The sequence below is a fragment of the Antechinus flavipes genome, chromosome 1 (genome assembly GCF_016432865.1).
Source record: "Antechinus flavipes isolate AdamAnt ecotype Samford, QLD, Australia chromosome 1, AdamAnt_v2, whole genome shotgun sequence".
Taxonomy (NCBI): Eukaryota; Metazoa; Chordata; class Mammalia; order Dasyuromorphia; family Dasyuridae; genus Antechinus; species Antechinus flavipes.
In genome coordinates this window covers 505,656,484-505,679,613 of record NC_067398.1, presented here as the reverse complement: position 1 = coordinate 505,679,613, position 23,130 = coordinate 505,656,484, and the positions used below count along the sequence as shown (strand labels likewise).

The 23,130-nt window shown below is 34.7% G+C and overlaps 1 protein-coding gene across 1 annotated transcript in view; it reads left to right on the top strand.

Annotated features, from left to right (window-relative positions):
* The first annotated feature begins 2,860 nt into the window (after nt 1-2,860).
* The window catches only part of LAMA1 (laminin subunit alpha 1), a 183,702-nt gene continuing 163,432 nt past the window's right edge, over nt 2,861-23,130 (top strand). Inside the window, exon 1 of the mRNA XM_051970426.1 lies at nt 2,861-2,936. Within this exon, the coding sequence (XP_051826386.1) occupies nt 2,861-2,936 (76 nt within the window). The remainder of the gene's footprint in view (nt 2,937-23,130) is intronic.

Genomic DNA, 23,130 nt, shown 5'->3' with positions numbered 1-23,130 from the left:
GGTTAGAGTTGCTAATATTATCACTTATAAGCCTTATGAAGTGTCTCCAAAAATATTAATTACCTATTCAACATCTCAATATCAATTAGTAAATATGAATTAGCTTTTCCAAAAGGTTAATACTGAGAAAATGTAGCAAGGGCATAAACTCCTAAATATATTCACTTAAACTGAGAATATAGTCTCTCTCCTATATATACACAAATCCCCTAAAATGAGAAACACAAAGATGCTGAAATATATATATGGGAGACAAGTTTGTTCAGTTTTTTTTTCCTTTCCATTTGTATTGTAGTCATTTTGTATGTTGTCCCCTTGGTTCTGTTTATTTTCCTTTGCATTAGTTCATGTAAATCTCCATGCTTCCCTTAATCCTTAATATTCATTCAAATATTACATTCATTATTATAAATAATTTAGCCATTCTCAACTTATGGTTATCTCTTCTGTTTATAGCTCTTTGCTTCCTTTTTCTCTTTATAATTATTTGTGTTACTATCTTTTATTCTTGTATCAAATCTCCTTTCTCCAAATTTCCCTTCCTTCCTGGACCATCCCATCATTCCCTCTAGGCTCAATCTCTGAGCCTAGGATTAGGGGTGGGGAGGGTAGGAGTGCTGCTACAGAATTTGGTGTCTATGAAATTTTTCTTTTATCTCCTACTAATAGAATTAAAGTTTATGAGCCTTTTAATCACTTTATGAACTTAATTCTCAATTGTTTTCCAGAATAGTTAAATTAATTGCAGGTCCAGCAACATTGCATTATCGCACCTCTCATTCCATAGTTCTTCCAATATCAATTATTTTTGTCTTTTGTGAATGAGGGTAATTCTCCCTGTACTGTATTCCCTCCCCACTCCTCCATATTGCCTTTGGATTTTATTATACATATATAACATTATTTATGAGAGCTCTTACATGTGGGGCAGATCTTAAAATTTTTTTTATTCATTTTCAACTTACCTAGAGAGTATTTTTTAAGATTTTCTATTCACTCATCAAATGTTCTGATCCTTTTTCCCTAACAAAATCCATGAGCTCACAATTGTGTATTGCCTTATTAAAGAGCTAAAATGAATTGTCTGAAATCTAAATGGAATTTCTCCATACCTAGGAAAGATGGGTAATTAAGGGGAGTAAGGAGCTAGAACAGTAGCTGTTTTCATAACTGTTTTCCTCTGTCATAATCCTCCCCTCTAGTCTCCTCTGCTACTGCCTCTTTTCCCCGAGATCCTGACTGCTTATAGCATGAAAACAATCCTGATGATGAATTTTGAATTTGGAAACCATGGTCTGACTTTTTTTTATCTATCCTACATGCATTTATAATGCCTATTTTTAAAAGAACAAATTTTAGCTTCTGTTGCTTAGATTTTCTTTCTTATTTTCCAGCTATTCTGATTGAATCTTTCTGAAAAAATGTTTTGTAACAGTTTTAAAAATCATAAATGATGATCCTGTTGCAGATATTCATATAATACGATAAAATTATTTCTATATGAGAATAAAAATAAAATTGAAAAGCCTATATGGACTCTTATTCAACTTGTGTGTTTATCTCATGAGAATTTGTTTATCAGGAAAGTTAAAGAAAAACTTTGTTTAAAAGGGTTATAATAATAAAAATACGAATTCACATTTACATTGGGCCTTAACAGTTAAATTCATGAATAGCCTGTAAAGCTATCTATTATTAAGATATTTATTTGATGCAACTATTATCTCTAGTCTCCATTTTACAATTGAGAAAAACAAGGCTCAGAAAAACTTATTTATCATGGTCACATAGCTAGTAAGTGTCAAAACTAGATCTTCCTGACCCTTGTTCTCTACTCTTTGCTCTTTAAAAGCATTGTTTTATTTCTTTAACAGAAGAGAAAACTGAAGTCAAAATTCTTAGCAAATAACAGTTGTAATCTCACGATATGAATAAATTCCTGGGAGTCTGTGATAAAAGAAGTCTTTTTGCAAATGTAAAGGTGAATAGATAGTCATACATATTTAAATCCATAATAATTTAGTCCACAGCGTTTTTTCTCTCTCCTCCACTTTTTCTACTTCCCACCTCACTCTATTCCCTCAACCAACCCTTGTTACCCTCTGGCCTCTCCAGGTCTCAAACTGAAATGGCAGAGATTAAGAAAACTGATCATTTCAATTCCATGGCTACGTTCTGACTATAGACTAGGGCATTTAAGAGTAATTCAGCCTAGAGGGAACCTAAATGGCCGGCCCCAGTGTGGGGAGGAGGGTGCAGCCAATATTTTCTTGGAATCCTCTCCCATGGGCTACTCTGCTCAGCCTGCAGAAACTGCTTAACTCATCAATATGAGTGTCTTTCTAATTTCCCTAAATCTTTGTTAACTCTCCTAAATCACTTCCATCACCTTGACTCCATGTAGTTTCAGGACAAGCCAAATAGCTCAGATTAAAGGAAAACGGCTTGTGATGTGGAAAGTAGGGGAAAGCTCTCCAGCAGTCTCATATCCGGGCTAGTAAAACCCAAACTGAAGATGCTCAGTATCTTTATTGGTCTGTCCCCATAAATTCAACAAAAAGAAGGCAAATAAAGTTGAAGTCCCAAATGGACAGGCCCTTTGGGAAAAGGGGGGTGGTGGCAAACTAAGTGTGAGGGGGACTGAGGGGTAGCATGGTTGAGAGCCTTTCAGTGAAGCGAGAGGAGGGGACTGGGCCCCGATAAGGAGGGGGTGGGGACGGAGGGGGGAGGAGTTTTCCGGACTCTGAGGAGTGGGAAAGCCAGAAGAGTTTCGCACTCCAGCAAAGTAGAGAGGCTGCAGCTTTTCTTCTTCCCGTGAGAAGCTCCGGTGGCTCTTTTGCTGCTGGAGGCAGCGGGGAAAATGCTCAGCTGCTGTGTCCGGGGACTGCTCGTGGCAGTCCTACTGCTGTGGAACGCCGGACAGTGCCAGCAGAGAGGTAAGCCTGATGTGTTGTAGCTGTGCTGGGCTATCTTCCCAACCCCAGGGCACTGCTTTGGGAGGGAGGCATAAGGAGCTTGAAGAAGTCTGCCCCTCTTGGAGTGGGGTTGGGGGGAGAGGGTAGCGCTGGGGGCTTTGGCTTCGCCTGCTGCTAGGCTAACTAGGGAATACGCGTAGAAAAGCAATTCTCTTGGATAGCTGATGAGTCGGGGCTGGTGTGCTCCTGGCTGTCAGCATAGGGGGACCCAACCAAAATCTAAGAAAAAAGCCATAGAGGGATCTTGTGATTCCTGAGCAGTTGGGACTGGGAACGGGAAGGTCTGCTGACTCCTGTTCCTTAGGGGCTGGCTGCTGCCACCTTTCCCTAGTCTGCTTCCCTTGCTTGGGGTTGGAGATTTCTTAGAAAAGTTTTGCACTATGCAACTGTAGTTGGGTTAGTTAACCTGACTCTCTTTTGAGGAATTGGAGGCGTCTGAAGGGCGCTTTGGAAGCAATGTTATTTATTTTCCTTGGATAAGGGTAGGGTGAGGTGGGGTGGCGGGATTGTAAGTGCTGAAGGGGGGAGGTGTAGTGGGAAGGGGAGATAAAAGAAGGGGAGACAACCCAGCTGGCATCCGCCGACTTTACAGTTCCCAGGGCTCCTGGGTGGAAGGTTATTGTTGTGTAATTGTTGGGCTGAAGGTGGGGGGTGGGCTTAGTTGCGAACTCTCGGATAATGCTGCCCCCAGCTCCCCGCCCTGCGCCCCGGAATGAATGGGGCAGGAATTCTCCTGCAAGCTTCTCATTGTCTGGCTTCAGGAAGTCAAACCGTGTCCCCTCTCCCCATTTTCCCTCTCCCGCCATCGGCTCCGGAGGGCTTCGCTCAGCTTGGCAGCCTGGGAGACACTGTCCTCAGTTGCCGGGTCTGTGTCTCTCCTCCGGCTGTATGAATGAATAGAGCGGAGGAAGCGGGCTGGATCTTCTGCCCCTTAGCTAGTTATCTCGAGGTGGATTGAGTTTGCACTGCCCTAGGCAGATGGCGTCGGAGGGGACTGATGCTCCCCTTTGCTCTTTGTGCAACCTTCAAAGTGGCCAAACCGGCTTTTCCCCCCAGTGCGTTTCGAGAGCGCGCGCGAGACTGGTCACTCTGGGGAACGAGGAACTCTGGTTATGAATTCCTTGACTCACATTTTTGCCTCTCAGATAGGATGCCTCGTGGTTTGCCAGGTTGTCTAAAAACTGGGCAACCCTATAGTGTTTATCTGTAGAGTTCTCTCCATCTTTATAGAGGCCATTCTGCCCCCAGACTCCTTAAAACCCACACAGTTCCTCTTTGATTAGGCGCGCCATTGGGTAAAGTATCTGGCACAGCGCCTCGATGGAGGTAGTAAAATATTTGATGAATAAATAAATAAATAGGCGGTCAACTGTATATGCAATTGGACTTTCTCTGTAAACATAAATTCTTTTGGAAAACCTAATAAAGTCGAACAGAAGAAGAGAGTTCATTGCCTTTAGCTAATTCCAACAGTCATGGACTGAGACTATATTGCATTTAATTTCGTATACCAGAGTAAGGTATGTCAATTTTGAATGGCAATAATATTCCACTTACTTTGGGGGCTTGGGACTAATCTAATTGCATAGTAGCATAGGATGACTATCACTACTTGGAAAATAAATGCTTTTGAAAATCTATAATTTCTAGGTGTTAGTACTTCCATAATAACATATGCAAAAAGATGAGTTAAAAAACCCCCACAAGATAAATATCTAAGTTTCTGGTGTACACAATGATGAATATGCATCGGTTCTACCCGATGCCCCCAACAGTTTACCAGTGAGTGAATAATTTGGGAAGGCTTGAAGTTTCTTTGATTTTTGAGATTTTATAGAGCCAGACGAATGAATTGCAGCTTTTGGATCTCTGAGTAACCGTGCCATCGCATTATATTTGATATATTTGTCAATCATATCCCAGGGCTATCTTCTACTCCATCTACATCCTTTACCAAGCATGATCTGTATTTAAATTCATATGTCTGTTATCCATAGTCAGTAAAATAGTATCGAGGTAGATGAGTATTAAACCACAACAAACAGATTTGTACTTAGTTAACTATCTTATAACCAATCCATTCTTTGAAAATGATCAGTGTATAACAAAATGGGGACTGCTAGGATTTTTCAATGCTCTGCACTCTTTCTTTGGGTAACCTACCAAAAGGAAACTTGTTATTATTTCGTTTCCACTATAATTATGAATAAGCACATGAAACATGTCTGATTAGGTACTAAGAGGGACTTTTCTTTCTAATAAAAAAACAGTATTATACCCAGAATCATGGAAATCATTAAAGCAAAGATTAATTCAAAGTCAATTCAAGTCAATTCAAAGATTAGGCTGTTAGCTGTTCTATATCCCATCCATATTTTCCTACTAGAGCATGAGTCTAAGGCACAAATATTAGAAGAAACTCTTTAAATTCTTACCATGTGAGCAATAAAAGACTATTACAATTGTTTGTCCTTTAAAATGTGATGAACATGAAAGATATGTGCTTTGCTTTATTTTGAAAAGATATACTTTTTCCCCTTTTCTGTAACTTTACTCCCAAAGTAAATGCCCATAGAAAATAGTTATCTCAATGGTTGGAAACAAAACTATGTCTTATAGTAACATCACAGCTCATATTCCCCACTTTGACCTTGTCCTCTTTTCTTTTCCTTTTTTTGCAGACATTAAATGCAAAGGCTACATCTGTAACAATTTATTGTTGCATGTTTGAGAATTAAAATATATTTAGGCATGAAATATTTAACAAAAGATCTACCATATCATTTGCCATTTTTAGTGTTATGTTGAATTAGGAAGGTAATATATCATAAAATGCTTATAGAACAGTTGAAACCAACTTAGTAATATCATTTATTCATCCTCAATAACCCATGCCAATTATTATTCAGCTTTATCATATTTTATATTCTTAGAGTCTATTTTCAAAATTCTAGGCACATAAGGGATTTCTGTGACTGTACTTCAAAATCTCTTCTTCCAGGCTAAACCATATTCCTGAAACCCTTTTCATCCTGAGAATCCTTTCTGGTTCTTCATTGGAGTAATTCAACATCCTATCTCCCCATCTCTCATATTGCAAGATTACTTCATGCTGTCCAAACATGCATTTCCTCTTTAAACACTGTCCTTTTACTTGTATGGGACATTAATATTATATCCATATTCATTTGGTATTTGTACTTTTAAAAATGTTGAATCATCTTAACTGAGTATGAGCAGGTCTTGGGTGCTAGAGTGATGTTTTCCTAACCCCTTTGGAATGGGGAACAACCAATCATTGTTTTGTAATATCCATCTCTTCCTATAACTTCTGTAATAATAATAATAATAGTTGGCTTTACTCTATATACATTGTCTCTTTTGATCCTCATAATAATTATGTCAGATAATTAAAGCAAGATGGAATTTACAGGAACATGCCTTTTAAATAATATATAAAAAGTCAGAGTTAAGAATGAATTTGCAACAGGATAGATCAGTGCCTTTAGAAAAAAAAAATACCATCAATCAACCAAGTTTGTTTGACTCTTGGATACTTAAAATATTCTAGATAATTTTGATATATCAAGGGGTTAATGCACCCCTACAATATAGAAGTTAAATAGGAACTTATGATTACATTCATTTATATTTGATTCCTTATTTAGCCTACTCAACTTGATCTGCATTGTCCAAAGATGTTGCTAAATGAATTAGATAATCTGTAAACACATGTACTTTATTCTAATATACTCTCATAAGGGACATGTGCAAATTATTTTCATGCTTGTGAATATTCATTATTTCTTATTTAATATAATATTCATTTGAAGACAGCCTAGTAAATACACATATTAGTTTTTTAAAATGTGATATATTTATAAAGAAGAAAAATGAAATGAAATGTAGTTCATTTAAATTTGTACACTTGGGTTCTGTTGGAACAGGCCTAGCTGGGAATTATTTCTATTGAAAATTCCTTGGTGCATTTGGGTTCATCTAATTTGTATCTCATTTGTGTGGAAAGAGATAGTCTCTAGGTAACCATTTAATGGCACCAAAGCCTTCAAATCTGTTCTTTGTTTTGATAAAGGCTGGGTCTGGAGACCTTTCTTTAGATGAGTTTAAGTTTTCTGTGACCTTATCCTTTGTTTGGAGCCAGGGGACATACAATAGGGTCAGTGAGATTCCAAATCTGTCTGCTGGATAACATTCTTGTCAAGGTAAGCATTCCTCTATCTCCAAGAGTTAATCCAGAAGAGAACTGGAAACACAGAGGACTGCAAATAAGTTTCATTCTTCCTCTTCTCCATCTTTTAAAAAAAAATTATTTGAAGTTCTGAATCATTTAACTTTTAAAATTTTTGAAGTCTGACTTGCTGGACCAGTAGGTATAATTCCTTAAATTTTTGTGCCAAATCTTTTTCTTTATGTGGTTTATATGGCCAAAAATAGGTCCTAGGTTAAGCTCCACTTCTTTTTGCTTATGTATTACTGGTGAAGATGTCAGACTTAATCAATGAGCTCTTATAGGAAGTGCCTTTTCGCTTTCCAAAGTGTTTCCTGCATTTCTATCTTTTACTCCATGTTTCCTGCTGGCAATTCAGGAAATTCTCTAAAACAATAGTAAATGTTAAAAGATGCTTCAACTAAACAGTTTGCTTCTCTCTTTTTAAAAAAGAAAAATTATTGTCTTTCCATAGGATCCTTTGCAGACAATTCCTATTTCAGTCAAACAATTGTGCCTGTACAATGGCATTTTTCCAGTTTTCTTTTTTCCACTCTGATCCTTTTTGCATACAGCTCATGTAATAATCTTGCCAAAATTTCCATTTCAAAATGTCATATCTCTGGTTTGGAGCTTCTAATGGTTTCATGTCACCACTCTAATACTACCTTACCTATCTAACCTTATTTTCAAATACACCTTTATGTGAGCCCCAGAAATAGATGTTCATTTCTATCTCCACTCATTTGCTCCAGTTATTTATTCTACAAGAAATGCCTTCTCTTTTTATCTATTCTTTCCTGTGAAGCTGTCAAGGTTCACATCACATTCTACTTCCATCAAGCTTTGCTTTAATACTCTAGTCTATAATGATATCCATCCATTTTCTAAATTCCTATGGCACTTTTGATGAAGTGGGATATTCCATTTAGCCAAGTTCTTTTGTTTTCTCTGTTGCCTGGATCTTGGGTTGCCTCTTCATGATTCTGTGATTTTTGTTCTTGTGAGTATTTCTTCAAATAAAATAAACAAATAAGATTCATGTGTAAAACACTTTGCAAATCTTAAAGTGATACATAAATGTAGCATTATTGTTATTATCCCACTATAGTTTCCAATTTATGAGTTAGGAAAACATGATTTTAGAGTTGTAGTGACCATAAAATTTCCTTGTTGATGGGTCTACAAACTGTCTTTAAATAACAAACACACATTTTAATATAACTGGTTTCAATGACTACACAAAAGCTGACAACTTTTGTCGCACTGGCATAATCTTTCAGAAACCAGGATCATTTCCATGCCATAATAAGTCATAGAAAGAGATTTTAGGATATCCAAAGGCTCCCTAAGGGCAAGAATCAGAGCGATTACTCATAGACCTGGGTTTAATTAAGTCTTTTCCTCATTTGCTTTTTTCTTCTTTTAAAATATTTTATTCTTCCACTGTATTCACTATAATCCAGTTTACATCATTGTTTCAAATGAATTTGTGATGAAAATAATTTAAACCATCACACAGAATATCATGACTTAGTTGAAAATGTATAATAACCCCCCCAAAAACTTTAGAAAATATATAGTTGAAATGAAATATAGTTTCATGTTACTATTGTAAATTGATCCCACTTTAAATTATTAGACTGTTTCTTCTAGGTACCTTTTGATTAAAAAAAAACAAAAAACAACAACTGTACTCTTCTTTTTTAAGCACAACCCTGTGAGAAACATTTTATTAATTTATAATTTTTCTCAGTTTTAGCATTATCATGCTTAGAGAACTGACAAAATCTCCTCATATTCTTGGATATTTCTCTAACACAAGTCATCTTGTAGCCATATTTTTATAGAATTCTTGAATGATGAAAATTTCAGAATTTGAAGAAACAGAGTCCAAAATAAAAGTTCAGTTATTAGTGTGTTTCATTAAATAGCATGATAGACATACAACTTTTAGCATACTCTTGGAGAATCATTTTCTTGAAAACATGTTATCCCTCTCTGACCACTATCTTTAAGGATTTTCCTATTTATCTAGTATTCACTAGATCCCAATTTCCATGAAGAGAAGTAATCAAAGAAACTTCCACCTTTTAAGTAAATCATTACTGTAATTCCTTCAAGGCTTAATGGAAGAGGCTACTTCCCATTCTTACATTTATCTATCTGGGCTCCATGTCTGGGCCACCTCCTCTAATTAATTTGTGAACAGAGTTCTTCCTGGTCTAATCAGAAGAGAAGAACAGGATATCATTTTAAGAATTCATAAAGACTGATAGGGCTTTACTTTCAGATTAATCCAAAGATTTAAGATTAAGATTATTTTTAAAATGCTTTCTTAATATTTCTAAAAGAAGAAATACAGATAGGGCAGGTTTGTTGTTATTTATTTCTACATATTGGTGCATTCCTTTTTGTCTGCAAGCTTTTAAGGTTAGAAATGGGAAAGTATCTAAAGATGGTTGAGAGACAGAGACAGAGAGAGAGACAGAGAGACAGAGACAGAGGGAGATAGAGGGAGAGAGAGAGGGAGAGGGAAAGGGAGAGGGAGAGGGAGAGGGAGAGGGAGAGGGAGAGGGAGAGGGAGAGGGACTTTTTCCTGATAGGAGATGAAAGCAATGCTCAAATTCTAATCCTAGAATCTCAGAATCCTGGGATTGGAAAAAAGCTTCATAAACTTCCAGGTCTAGTATAAGTCTCAAAGATGAACCTTTCTCTTAAAGCATTTCCATTATGGGTTCATCCAGCTTCTGCTTAAAGAATTCTAATGTTGAAGAGCTCATTACCCAAACTCACAACCTCATGTGAGGCTTATATTTTAGAGCAACTTTAATTGTTAGGGAATTTTTCCTTATATTATTTCAACATTTCCTTCACTATAATTTCCACACATTAGAATCACTATTGGTGCTAATCCTTTCCTGCAGGACCAGGAGAAAAATTCTTATGTCTTCCATAAGATAACTTTTCAAATATTTAAAGACAACTATTGTATTCTATGTTGTCATTTCTTCTTCTGGTTGAACATCCTCATTTCCTTGAACAGATCCTTAGGTGGTAACAACTTTTTAAAATTAAAAATTTTTAATGAATGAAAATCTGTTTTTCCTCTCTTTTACCTTCTCCTGGGGGAAAAAAACAAAGAAGGAAGGAAAGAAGAAAAGAAAGAGAAGAAAAAGACAGAAAAAAAAGAAACAAGGGAAGAAAGAAAAAGAAAGAAGAACCCTGTAACTAATAGTTAATCAAAATAAATTCCTGCATTGACCCTGTCCAAAAACAAAAAACATGAATCAGTACCTTAAGTCCCTCATCTACTTCTTTTAGGAAATGAGTGTTCCATTGCATCATGGGTACTTTGGCATCATGCTTGGTTATTGCATTGATCAGAATTCTTGTCTATGAAAATTGTTTTTATAACATCATCATTGTATAAATTATTCTCTTGGTTCTATTCTGCCTCAATATGTAAAAGTCATCTCTGTTTTCTCTGAATTTGTCCCTTTAATCATTTCTATTTTATAGTAGTATTTTATTGCATTCATTTATACCATAACTTGTTCTATTCTTCAATTGATGGACATCCCCTTAGTTCTAGGTCTTTGCCATTTTGAAAAAAAAAATCTTCTTTAAATATTTCTATGCATGTGGGATCACCAAAACTGTGAAGATCTCATCATTCTGGAATACTCTGTCCAACTTATCAGTGTCCCTTCTAAAAGGTGATTCCCAGCAGTGGGGTATGCAGAGTAGAACAGAACAGTCACATCTTTCACTCTGTATTCTATATTGCTTTTAGTTGTCTAAGATCTTATTAACTCTAAATTCTGTTATCTTATAATTCTCACACTTTACTATCATGGCATTATTGAGCCATTTGATTTATGGAATCAGAGATTCAGAGCTAGAAAGGACCCGACAAGTCATCTGGTCCACACTCTTCCTTGGAAAGATGAGGAAAATGAGTCATAGAAAAGTTCAGTTGCTTACAAAAGATTACACAAGCAATAAACGTAAGAGTTGAGATTTGATCCCAGGACTTTTGACTTTAACTAAGTGTTCTTTCTATTATCTCCTTGTCTCCCATGGGATAATTTAACCACATCCTATTTGAGATATTTGCATGTGTTTAGAAGTCACTCTCTAGCCTTGGGAAATCTTTTGTGTTTTTTATTAAAGCATTTAAAATATTCTGGAACCTACATTAACATTTTTAACACAAAGCTTTAGTTTAGATTAGTTTTTTCAACCTCTAATCAGTATTGAGGAAAGGAAATATTTTGCCAAATGTTTATAGGGTCTGCACTATACAGTCTTAATACTCAGATAAATTTATAAATATTTTAAAATTATCTTTTCAGTGTTTCATGTCCTTTACATCTTTATTATCTTGAGATCAAATTTATCCTCAGAAACTTACTGAGCAAATCACTTAACTTCTCTCTGAGTTTCCTCATTTGTAAAATGAAGGTAATAATAATATCTACCTCCTAGAGTGTTTGTGAAAATGAATTTGGACATTATTTATAAAACACTTTGCAAACCATATTTAATGCTATTATTAGTATTACCTTATTATTCAACTAGATATTAAATTCCTTATAGGCAGGAATCATAGCTTATGTTTCTTTTTATTTCTCAATAGGACAACACCTCAATAAGTACTCAATAATTTGATCTTTGCCTATCTTAATAGGTATAAATGGTGCCAGGCTTGAAGTCAGGAGGACCTGAGTTCAAATCTAGCCTCAACTGTTTGATCCTGGGCAAGTCACTTAACTCTGTTTACCTCAGTTTCCTCATCTGTACAATGAGCCAAAAAAGAAAATGGCAAACCATTCCAGAATCTCTGCCAAGAAACCCCCAAATAGGTCATGGAGTGTCAAGCATAAGTGAAACTACTTAACTTTTAACTCCAAACCAAACCCAATACTTTTTCCACTGTATCCTTTTCTATCTCCCTTCTTTTAAATGTTATAAGTATGTACTGCTCCTTTAGAGTTTGTCATTGAGGATCTCATATCTTTTCAAGTCTTTATGCCTTGTTTCTCCAAAGAGGTAAGCCATTTTGAAAAGAGGTAAAATTTGTTTCATTTTTCTTTTCATTAATAGTACTTAGCATAGAGTAGATTCTTGATACATTATTGTTGATTAATTAATCTTTTATTCAAATTATTGATGCCTCGTTTTTTGTTTTTTTTTTAGCTACCAAAAGCCTCTTCATTTTCAAAATGTTTTTGTTATGTTAATCTTATTTATATATTACTGGACTACATAATTTGTGATAGATATATCTATCTATATATATGTAGACTATTGAGCTTAGAGTAAAAATTTATTCTCTTATCATTTACTATGGCTTTGATCTTGGGGTATTATGTAAGAATCTCACTTTATTTTTACTTTCTCTTCTTTTTTTTTAATTGTATTTTTTCCAGTAACATACAAGTACATATTACTAACATTCATTTTTTATTAGATTTTGAGTTCCAAATTTTTCTCCCTCCATCCCTTACCAAGACAGCAACAAACTGATAAATTTTTATACATGTGCAATCATGTTAAACATATTTCTGCATTAGTCGTGTTGTCCCTTTCAAAACAAAAGGGGAAAAATACAAAAAATTGATCTTAGAATTGGAGTATGTTGATTTAGCCTTAAAACTTTAATTAATTATAGAAATTTCTAGTCTTGAAGTCCACTTTAGATTTTGCTCTTTCAAGACCAAATGTGAGTGTATGAAAAAATTCTCAAAGAATTATCACTGGATTAATTGTTGTAGATATCTTCTTCCAAGGGACTTGGATGAGTTCTGTTATTAACTTGCTTCTCTAATAGAGAGAAATCCAATGCCCTCAAAAAAACCGTAATTCCTTATTGTTAAATTATCGTGTACATTTTTATCTAAAATAGAGCTCTTAAAAAAGTTGTAACATGTTTTCCACTATCATCACCATACATATACATACACACACACACGTTCATTTCAGGTGGAACAGGTGCTCTCCTTCAGGCATACTTTATACTCATAATGACAATGGTAGAGAATTTATGTTACAGATAAATTTTTGTCCTGTTAAAAATTCCTTACTTGATAACCAGTAAAAAAAGATTGGCTTATTTTTTTTTTAGCAGCACAAACCTACAAATTCTTTTCTGAATGGTGTATATGTTATCAGGAGTTAAAGTAGATTCATCTAGCAATCAATCAATAAGGATTTATAAACTGCTTACTCTGAGCCAGGTATTGGAGATTTAAATACATTGAATGAAATAATCCAGACTTTCAAAGAGTTTATACTTTTAAAGAATTTTTTATTTGTTGGATAATTTTCATGAGTTTTAAGATACATCTGACTTTATGTAAAGAAGCATGTCCTGCAAAAATTGTGTGCAGGACTGTTGTTCATATAATCATAGAGTTTCAGAGTTGGAAGGGAAATATCTAGTCCAATCCTTAACTTGACAGAAGCACCTCTTCTACAATGTATTTGACAAGTGGTCACCCTACCTTTACCTTGAAGACCTGCATTGGGGAGAAGCTTTGCTACTTCATGAGACAGTTCCTTCTATTTTCATATAGACCTGCTTTTTTTTTAATTTTCAAAAGCATTTTATTCCAAATACATGTACAAATAGTTTTCAACATTGATTTTCGTAAGACTTTGTGTTCCAATTTTTTCTCCCACTCTCCCTTATTCCCCCCTTCAAGATAGCAAGCAATCTGATATAGGTTAAAGATGTGCAATTCTTTTAAACATATTTCCATAATTTGTCATGTTTGCAAGAAAAATCAGACAAAAAGGTAAACCACAAGAAAGAAAAAAACAAACAAGCAAAAATTATACTATCCTTTGATCCATATTCAGTTTCCATCTTTCTCTGGATGCAGAGAGCCTTTTCTATTCCAAGTCTATTGGAATTGTTTTGAATTACTGCATTGTTGAGAAGAGCCAAGTCCCTCAGAGTTAATCATCACATAAAATTGCTATTACTGTGTACAATGTAATCTTGATCCTGCTTACCACACTCAGCATTAGTTCATTTAGGTCTTTCCAGGCTTTTCTGAAATCAGTCTGCTCACATACAGATCTACTTGCGAAGAAAATTTCTTCTTATATTGATCTGAAATTACCTTTTTACAATTTTCATTCACTGATTCTGTCTTCTAAAAACTAGCAGAGAAGTCTAATCTCCTTTTCATTTTAAATACTGAAAATAGCTGTTGTATTATCTTGTATCTGCCTTTCCGACATCTCAAATTGAAGGTCCAGTAGATATCTTAAGCTCCACATGTGTAAAATGACCTCATTGTCTGTCTTCCTCAGCCCCACCCCACCCCTCATATCTTTGCTATTACTGTCAGTTATACTGCAACACCTTTCTCCCAGTTTCTCAGGCTTACAACCTAGGAGTGGCAATTCCTTATCTCTACACCAACCACTCCCACCATATCCAATCGGATGCCAAGTTCTATCAGTTTTCACCTCTGTGACATCTCTTGAATATTCATCTTTCTCCTTGCCACTTCTTTAATACCGACCCTTATCACCTTAAGCCTTGATTACTACAATAGTCTGCTGGTGGATCCTTTATCCATTTATCCATTAAAGTGGTTTCCTAAAAGAGGGCTTCTAAAACTTCCTCCACTAGTGACCCGGATAATTTTTTTTTTTTATGTGACCCTTCCTTGAATCTAAGTCATGGTGTTTCTGGTAGCAAGGTGCATGTGTAGTGCAAAATGTGCATATTATATTTTCAAGACTGCAGTGAATTCGCACCATGCAACATGGACAAGTGCTGCCAGAACCACCTTGGATTCATTACATATTTGATTCTGAATTTATTTTTTGGTTGTTGTATTCAGAAATCTTTTATTATTGACCAATTTTTCTTGATTCCCACATTCAGTTATGGGCTCGAGACTCACAGTTAAAGAAGTTTTGTCTTAAAGAACAGGTTTGATCATATCATTTTTCTCTTCAATAAACTCTAATGGCTTCCTATTGATTTCAGGATCAAATGCAAATTGGTATTTGGCATTTAAAGACCTTCATAATCTAGCCCCCTCCTACCTTTCCATCTTCTTACACCTTACTCACTAGTATGTATCTTTTGATCCAGTAACAAGGGTCTTCTCATTGTTCCATGAACAAGGCACTCCATCCCTTGGCTTTGGACATTTTTCTCTCTTTGTCCCCAATGCCTTGAATGTTCTTTCTTTTTGGTTCACCTAGTCTTCCTTTAAGTCCCATAAAATACTATTTTTTTACTGGTAGTCTTTCCCAACCTCTTAATTCTAGTGCTTTCTCTTTGTTAATTATTTCTTACTACTCCAGTATATAGCTTACTTTGAATATATGAATTTGCATAATTTTTTCCTCCTCCTTTCCTTTTCCTTCTCCTCCTTTTCCTCTTTCTTCTCTCTCTCTCTCTCTCTGTCTCCCTCTATCTCTGTCTCTTTCCTCTTTCCTTTCCTCTCTCTCTCTGTTTCTCTCCTCTTTCTTCCCCAGCATAACAGGCATGTACCACCAGCCTGGCCCAGACCTTTCTAAATTTAGGAGAAGATCAGATTTTTTTTTTTTTTGGTTTGTTTATTTGCCCTAACACTTCACAGAGGTTGACTCATTGAGTGTATATTTTTACCACATTTTAGCTTGGTTTTTAAGATAAATGTATATATTTAGATTTGAAGGGGCTCTGAAGTTATCTAGTTTGATGTCCTCATTTAATCTTTAAGAAAACTGAATTCCAGATAGGTTGTGATTTGCCTGTTATAGTGTTCAATCAGTCCAGGGCTTCAAATCTATCACTACTATTCCACATGGTTATCCACCATTCTCACCCCTAAGCCCTGGATAATTTTCACTGCAAGTGCTTCCTTGATCAAATTTCTCCATATTGTGTTTGTGAAGTTGATTGTTGGATGTGGATTTTAACAAAATCACTTTAAACTAATTAAGATATATTGTGTATACTGCTAGAAAAGAAAATGACAAACCACACCTTTGCCAAGAAAACTTCAATTGAAATCATGAAGAGTTGGACTCAATGGAAATGACTGAATAACAAAAATATCATATTTAAATAACTTTTAAAAATAGCTTTGAAAAACAGAACAACAATCCACTAATGTGTAAAAATAGATTTTCACTTATATAATAAAGTCTCTGTTATCTGGTTTTCAGGGAAAAGAAGATTTAAAAAAAAGTCAGAGTAAGCCATTGCTTCCTCTCCTTTTCCTTTTCACCCACCTTCTAGTAGCTGAATATATCAATGTCAGGACTGTAATTGTTACTTGGTGCTTTGCTTTGAATGATAGCCTCAAAGTCCACATAGAGGAGTGAGAGCAATAATTAATTGATAAACAAACATAAGTGGTTCTAGAAACCCAGCTGTTAAGAATGCTGCAAAGAGAGGAATTTAACCTGAGAAGAAGAAAAGATTTATTGATTAGAATAGAAAAGAGAGAAGAGATAGAAGTGATAGAGGTGATGAAAGTGGAATGAGGATGGGGGAAGGGGAAACATATGACAATTTAACTTTGATCTCAGATAAATAGAAAAGTTCACCAATCTACTTACTATAAACCAGCTCTTGTTCATGACTGTGTTGTCTAATTTGCTTGAAGTGAGGTACATCTATATGGTGCTATTTGCCATTTTTGTTTTTGTGAATTGCAGCAAAATGCAAATTGAAGAAGGTCCCATTTTTAAAAATGATTTTCTATTAAAAGAAAATTGACAGGTGAAATATATCTTTCATTCAAAAAACTTAGCTTAGCTATGTTCAGTGAATCTGATTGCCAAAGGATTAAATCATCAAGTGATTATTTCTTTTGGCTTCAATTGCTCATTAAATTGTCTGTTAGACTTAAAAGGAATCTTAGAAATTCTTTGGTCCAGTGATCCTCATACCTGAATTTTTTTTGGTAGGTGAGCTAAGAATGATTTTAAAAAATATCTTAAAATACATTAAAATGTAAAAACCATTTTTGTAAAGACTATAGTTATGAATCCTGAGGAGGATGGCAGTTTAAGTTATTGGATAGAGAACCCAGAAATATGAAATAATAGACCTTTAAAGAAAACATATCAAGACATACAAATATTGTATTTGCAAAAGATATATTATTATTCAGTGGAGGAAAATAGTGATATTAGAAATAAAACCTAATGTGGTCATCTGTATAGCTGATTGTCTGGCCTCATGCAGATCATTCATTTGTGCCTTTAATGAATAGATAAAGCAATAATCTGTCTGTTTAATAAGATTGTTTTGAAAAGAGGATGACATAATAAAGACATGTACATGAAGAAACAGATAAAAGTGAACTCATTCAAATAAAAATTGGAAACACATTGGAGAGTCAAGAGTCTTGGGTTTTAGGCACACATACTTTAGCAATGTGACAACTAAATTACAACTTTTCTTGGTGTCATTGTCTTCTATAATATGAGGGGTTTGGATCCATGATTCTCAAAGTTTCTGATCTCAGGACCCCTTTTCACTCTTTAAAATTATTGAGGATTACATATTCAAACAAAATTTATCAATAAAAAATTTTCATATTATATAATCAGTTACTCATTGACTATTTTAATTAAATAATGGTCTGTTGGATGAATGCATACTATATACATAAGTAAATGCAAAGTAATTTCAAGAAAAAGAAAATATCAATACAATTGAAGGGATCAGGAAAGATAACATGTAGGAAGAGCATTGTTATGATGGTTTGAATGAAGATAAAGATAAAGAAAAAAATGTGTTCTAGACTTATGCAAATGTCTACAAAAATGGAAAATATTTCTTTATGGAACAAGTAGTAGATCAATTTGACCAGAACATGAAAATAAGCAAAGGAAAAAGGAGCTAGATAACTCTGATCTAGATAATAATCAAGACAATTCCAAAGAAACCTTGATAAAAAATGCTGTCCACCTCCAGAAAGACAACTAATTAGTATTAAGTGCTGATGAAACTGTACTTTTGTTATATCTATCAATATTTACTGTATTAAAATTTCAAATGCATCATTATTAATAAAGGACAGCTAGGTAATATAATGGATAGAACACTGGGCCTGAAGTCAGGAAGTTCATCTTTCTGAGTTCAAATTTGGCCCCAGATACTTACTAGTTGTGTGACTTTAAGCAAACCACTTCACCCTATTTGCCTCAATTTCCTTATCTGTAAAGTGAGCTGGAGGAAAAATGGCAAGCCCAAATGGGATCATAAAGAGTCAGGCAGGACAGAGATGATTGAACAAGAAAGAAAAAGTGTTATTAAGGAAATAGTTTTCATTTTGTGGACCCATTAAAAGTATCTTAAGAACTCCCAGCTTTCCCTAGACCACTTTCAGAACCACTGTATTAAAGGGCAGTTAGGTAATACCGTGAATGGAGCATTGGGCTTTAACCTTTTACAAGGTTAAGTGACCAGTCCAGGGTCATACAAATACTAAGTATCTGAGGACACATTTGAACTGGAGAACATGAATCATCCTGGCTCCAGACCCTGACTTTCTATCTATTCTGTCTCAACTGAGAAATAGCTTTTATCTTTTCACAACTTTCAAACAATTGGATAATCTTGTCTGATACTTTTGTCTCTGATATTAGCTATTTAACCTTGGGCTAATAATTTAACTTTTTCAGGTTTCATTTTCCTTATCTATAAAGTGACAAATATTTGGACTAGATTGTTTCTAAAGTCTTGGACAACTCACACATTCTATATTCCCAAGATTAAAGGTGAAAATTGCATCAATTACTTTAAAGCGGGCTTTTGTTTTTCTTGTTTTGCATTCACCAAATGGTCATTTTGTGAAATGAAAAAATTAAGACATTTAAAAAATGTGGTTACTTTTTAAAAAGCTGGTTACTTTGCTCTTTTTTTAAAAAAAAGTTTATGAAAGCTCACTATATGAGAATTAAGATAAAGCATTTTGCATCATCTTAATGCAATGTGGAAGGTAACATTTCAGATTCTCATATTTTCTTATTCTAGAGAAAGAAATTCTTCACTTTCATGTTTTGCCTCTTCTTAATGGTATTATGTTAATAGAGGCATCATGACATGGTTCTTGAATTCAGGAAGACACTTCTAAGTCTTGCTGCTTCTGACACATGTGTGCTAACTGTGTGACACATAGTCAAGGACTGACCCTTGGCTAGTTACCTTACTCTGTAGTGTTCCAGGTAGAAATATAAATTGCATATAAGTTGCTTATCAGAATCGATGGAGGGAGTTTACCCACTGGTAGTTTTTTAATTATGAAATTACCCGTCTGGAACTTTCCTCCCCCCAAAAAAAAAATAATAAATAGGATACTAAAATTCTCTAGATGCTATGACTTGTCATTTCTTGATTATGAGAACAACTGTAAAATATTTACTGAATCTTGGCCTTGATTGGTCTTTATTGTGAAAGAGCAGATGATCGTTTATCCCTAGGGATATATGTAGTTTTTTACTTTTCTCTCCCCTTCTCTCTCTATTGTTTCTTTCCCTTCTTGCCAAACTTCCAATTCTCAGGCTTCACTAGAACAATACCTTGCCTTTATTAACTTAGTTACCTATTTTCTGGGATTGTTGGTTGTACAAGATTCAATCGGAACTACCCTGGGGCTTTGAATTAAATGTTCAAACAAAATTTATCAATACAAATTTTTAATATTGCATAATCAGTTACTCATTGACTATATTTATTAAATTATGGTCTATTGGGGGATGTATACTACATATATAAGTAAAATGCAAAGTAATTTCAAAAAGGAGAAGATGTTAAGAAATTGAAGGGATCAGGAAAGAAAATATGTAGAAAGAGTATTCCTATGATGGGTTGAATGAAGTAAGAGGTTCTGTGAGATATAGCTAAAGAAAAAAATGTGTTCTAGACTTATGCAAATGTTTAAAAAAGTGGAAAATTTTTATATATGGAACAAGCAGTAGATTAGTTTGACCAGAACTTAAAAGCAAGCAAAGGATAAAAGGAGCTAAATAATGATCAAGACAATTCTAAAGAAACTTTGATAAAAAATACTATCTATTTCCAGAGAGACAACTGATTAATACTGAGTGCTGATGGGAGTATGCATTTTTCGCTTTTGAAATTTTCCTTCTGTGTATGTGTGTATGTGTTTTCTTTTGCAACTTGGCTAATATGGAAATGCTTTGTATGATTTCACATGTATAATTGATATTGTATTACTTGCCTTCACAAGGAGTGAGTGAAAGACAAGAGGAAAGAAAGAATTTGGAACTCAAACTTTTAAAAAATGAATATCAAAAATGTTTTAAATGTGATTGGAAAATAACTGAAAATCTATTTTTCTTTTTTAAAAAATTGCTAAACTGGGAAGAGTTTAAAATGCTCAGCTAGAAATTTTATAGCTGGCCCCAGAGGTAATAAACAGCCAGTAAAAATACTTGTGTAGAGGAAATGACTTGGAAAGAATCATGTTTTAGAATTATTAATTTGAATGATGTGTGGAGAATAGATTGGCGAGAAGATAGGTGGAAGGCAGAGAGTTCATTTTAAGAGACTACTGTAATAGTTCTGGAGACAGGTAACTAGAGCCTGTACTAACATAGAATCTGGGTAAATGGTGAGCAGGGGAAAGATGTGAAACATTATGTGCAAGTAGAACTGATAAAATCTGGCAAATTATTTAATGTGGGAATTGAGGAGTTCAAAATGACTCCAAGGTTGCAAAGGTGGGTGATTGGAAGGCTGGTGAGGCCAGCAACAAAAATAGAAAGGAGTGAATGTGTTTCCAGCCCCGTCATGAGTTCCATTTTGGATACAAATCCTCTCTGTTCTAATTTTCCAGATTTTTCTTAGTTTTTTTTTTATCAAGTGCCAGCTTTGAATGAAAACAGGAGACTCGGGTTAGCTACATTTTCTGTACAGGGGTTTTTGTTTCTGTTTATAGTGATGTATTATATTTTGGTTTGCATTTTCTTATGATAAACAAATACTTATAATTTAATTTCTTTAAATTCTTAATGTTCAGTGAGTATTTTCAGCAACTCTAATAACAATCTCTCTGGAATTAAGGCTAAATAACTAGAAATGTTTATATTTGTGGCCCTTTTAGATGAATGTTGTTTGGGATAAAAATTAAAGAACTTGAGATGAGTAAGCAGAAAGAACTCTTATTTGGAGGGTTTTGGAATTATGAAGCCTACAAAATGAATCTGAAGCTAAATGGAAGGAAGATCAGAATGATGATTTGATTTGAAGGAGAATGAGTTAGAGCTGTTAGAGGAGGGTTAGGGGAAAAAAGGAAGGGGTGTAGGTATTTGAAGAAAAGAACTGAAGCAAAAGGAAAAGTACAAATGGAAGAAAGAAGGGTATGAAGGGAAGAAAAAGGATCTGAGAAGGTAATTGGGAAAAAACTAACAAAGTGAAATTGGATGTGATTCTCCAGGGACTAGGAAGGTGGGAAGTTAATGAGATGAAAAACTCTAGTTTGACCCACAGAAGCATTGTGCCACAACAATTGTGGGAGAAAGTTACTCAAAACAAACATCAGATTAAGAATGATAAGAAAGCAGGGAGAATTTTCTGAGATAAGAGAAAATAGACTGTGATGAATAACTTTGGAATTCATTTGCATGGAGATGTTAACTGAACACATAAGGGTTGATGAAATCACTGAAACCGAGTTTAGACAGAAGGTGGCATTAAGGGCATCAAAAGAGATTTAAAATGAAAAGAAAAGGGGAATAAGATATACCATAGTCCAGAAGTTTCACACATTTTGTTCTCAGGATCTTTTTCTATTCTTAAAAAATTATTGGGGCAGCTAGATGGCTCAGTGGATAGAGCATTAGTCCTTGGTTTGCAAAATGTTTTCCAAGTATTATCTCATTTTATCCTCACTTCAGCCTTAGAAAGTAGGTGTTATTATTATTCCCATTTTACATATGAAGACAGATGGAAACTAAATTACTCGCCCAGAATCACACCGTTAGTGAGTGTCTGAGACAATATTCAAATTCACATTTCTGACTCCAGGTTGTACCACCTATCTATTTTGTTGTTCAGTCATTTTAGTTATGTGAGTTGGACACTCCATTTGAAGTTTTCTTGGCAAAGATCTGGAAGTGGTTTGCCATTTTGTTCTCCAGTTCATTTCACAAATGAGGAACCTGAGACAAACAGCACTAGTCTGTCCAGATCATTTAGTAAATATCTGAGCCCATATTTGAACTCAGGAAGATAAGTCTTCCTGACTCCACACCTGATGCTCTATTTACTGTGGCACCTAGTTGCCTGTCTCATAGGATAAAACATACAATATTATGAAAATTGTTTTGACCTCTTAGGAACCACCAGTATCCCTCCCCACCCCAGACCATCCTTTTAGAACTGCTGTAGTAAAAATGAGATGCTTGGTTTAGATGGTCCGCAAAAGTCCCTTCTAATAATGAAGACAAATAGAAAGTCAAGAGTCAAGAATGGAGTCAAGAATTAAAACCCAAAATGTTAGATATCTGTATACAAATATACAAACTTGTTAATGGTAACAAAGAAGACAAACTGAAAGTCCTGATTGATGGAACAAATAATTTTGATTCTCTAGGAATTGTTGAGATTTAATGAGATGAAGTTATAATTGGGATATGATTCTGAATTGATGTACCTCTCTCAAAAAGGAAGAGGATAGTTAAAAACGCAAATGGAGTAGCATTAGATATTAAAAAGTTATACTTAAGAAAATCTAGGCACTATATGAATAAATATGACAAAGAACATTGTTTAAGGGTCAATAAAGTCAGAAGCGTGAATGATATTGTACTAGTATATGTTTCAGACAACATGAAGGGGGGAAAAGGGAATTGATGAAAGATTTGGGAAACAGCTTACAAGCTTGACCCACCAGCATGGTATAGCAGTGATGAGAGACTTTAGATTTT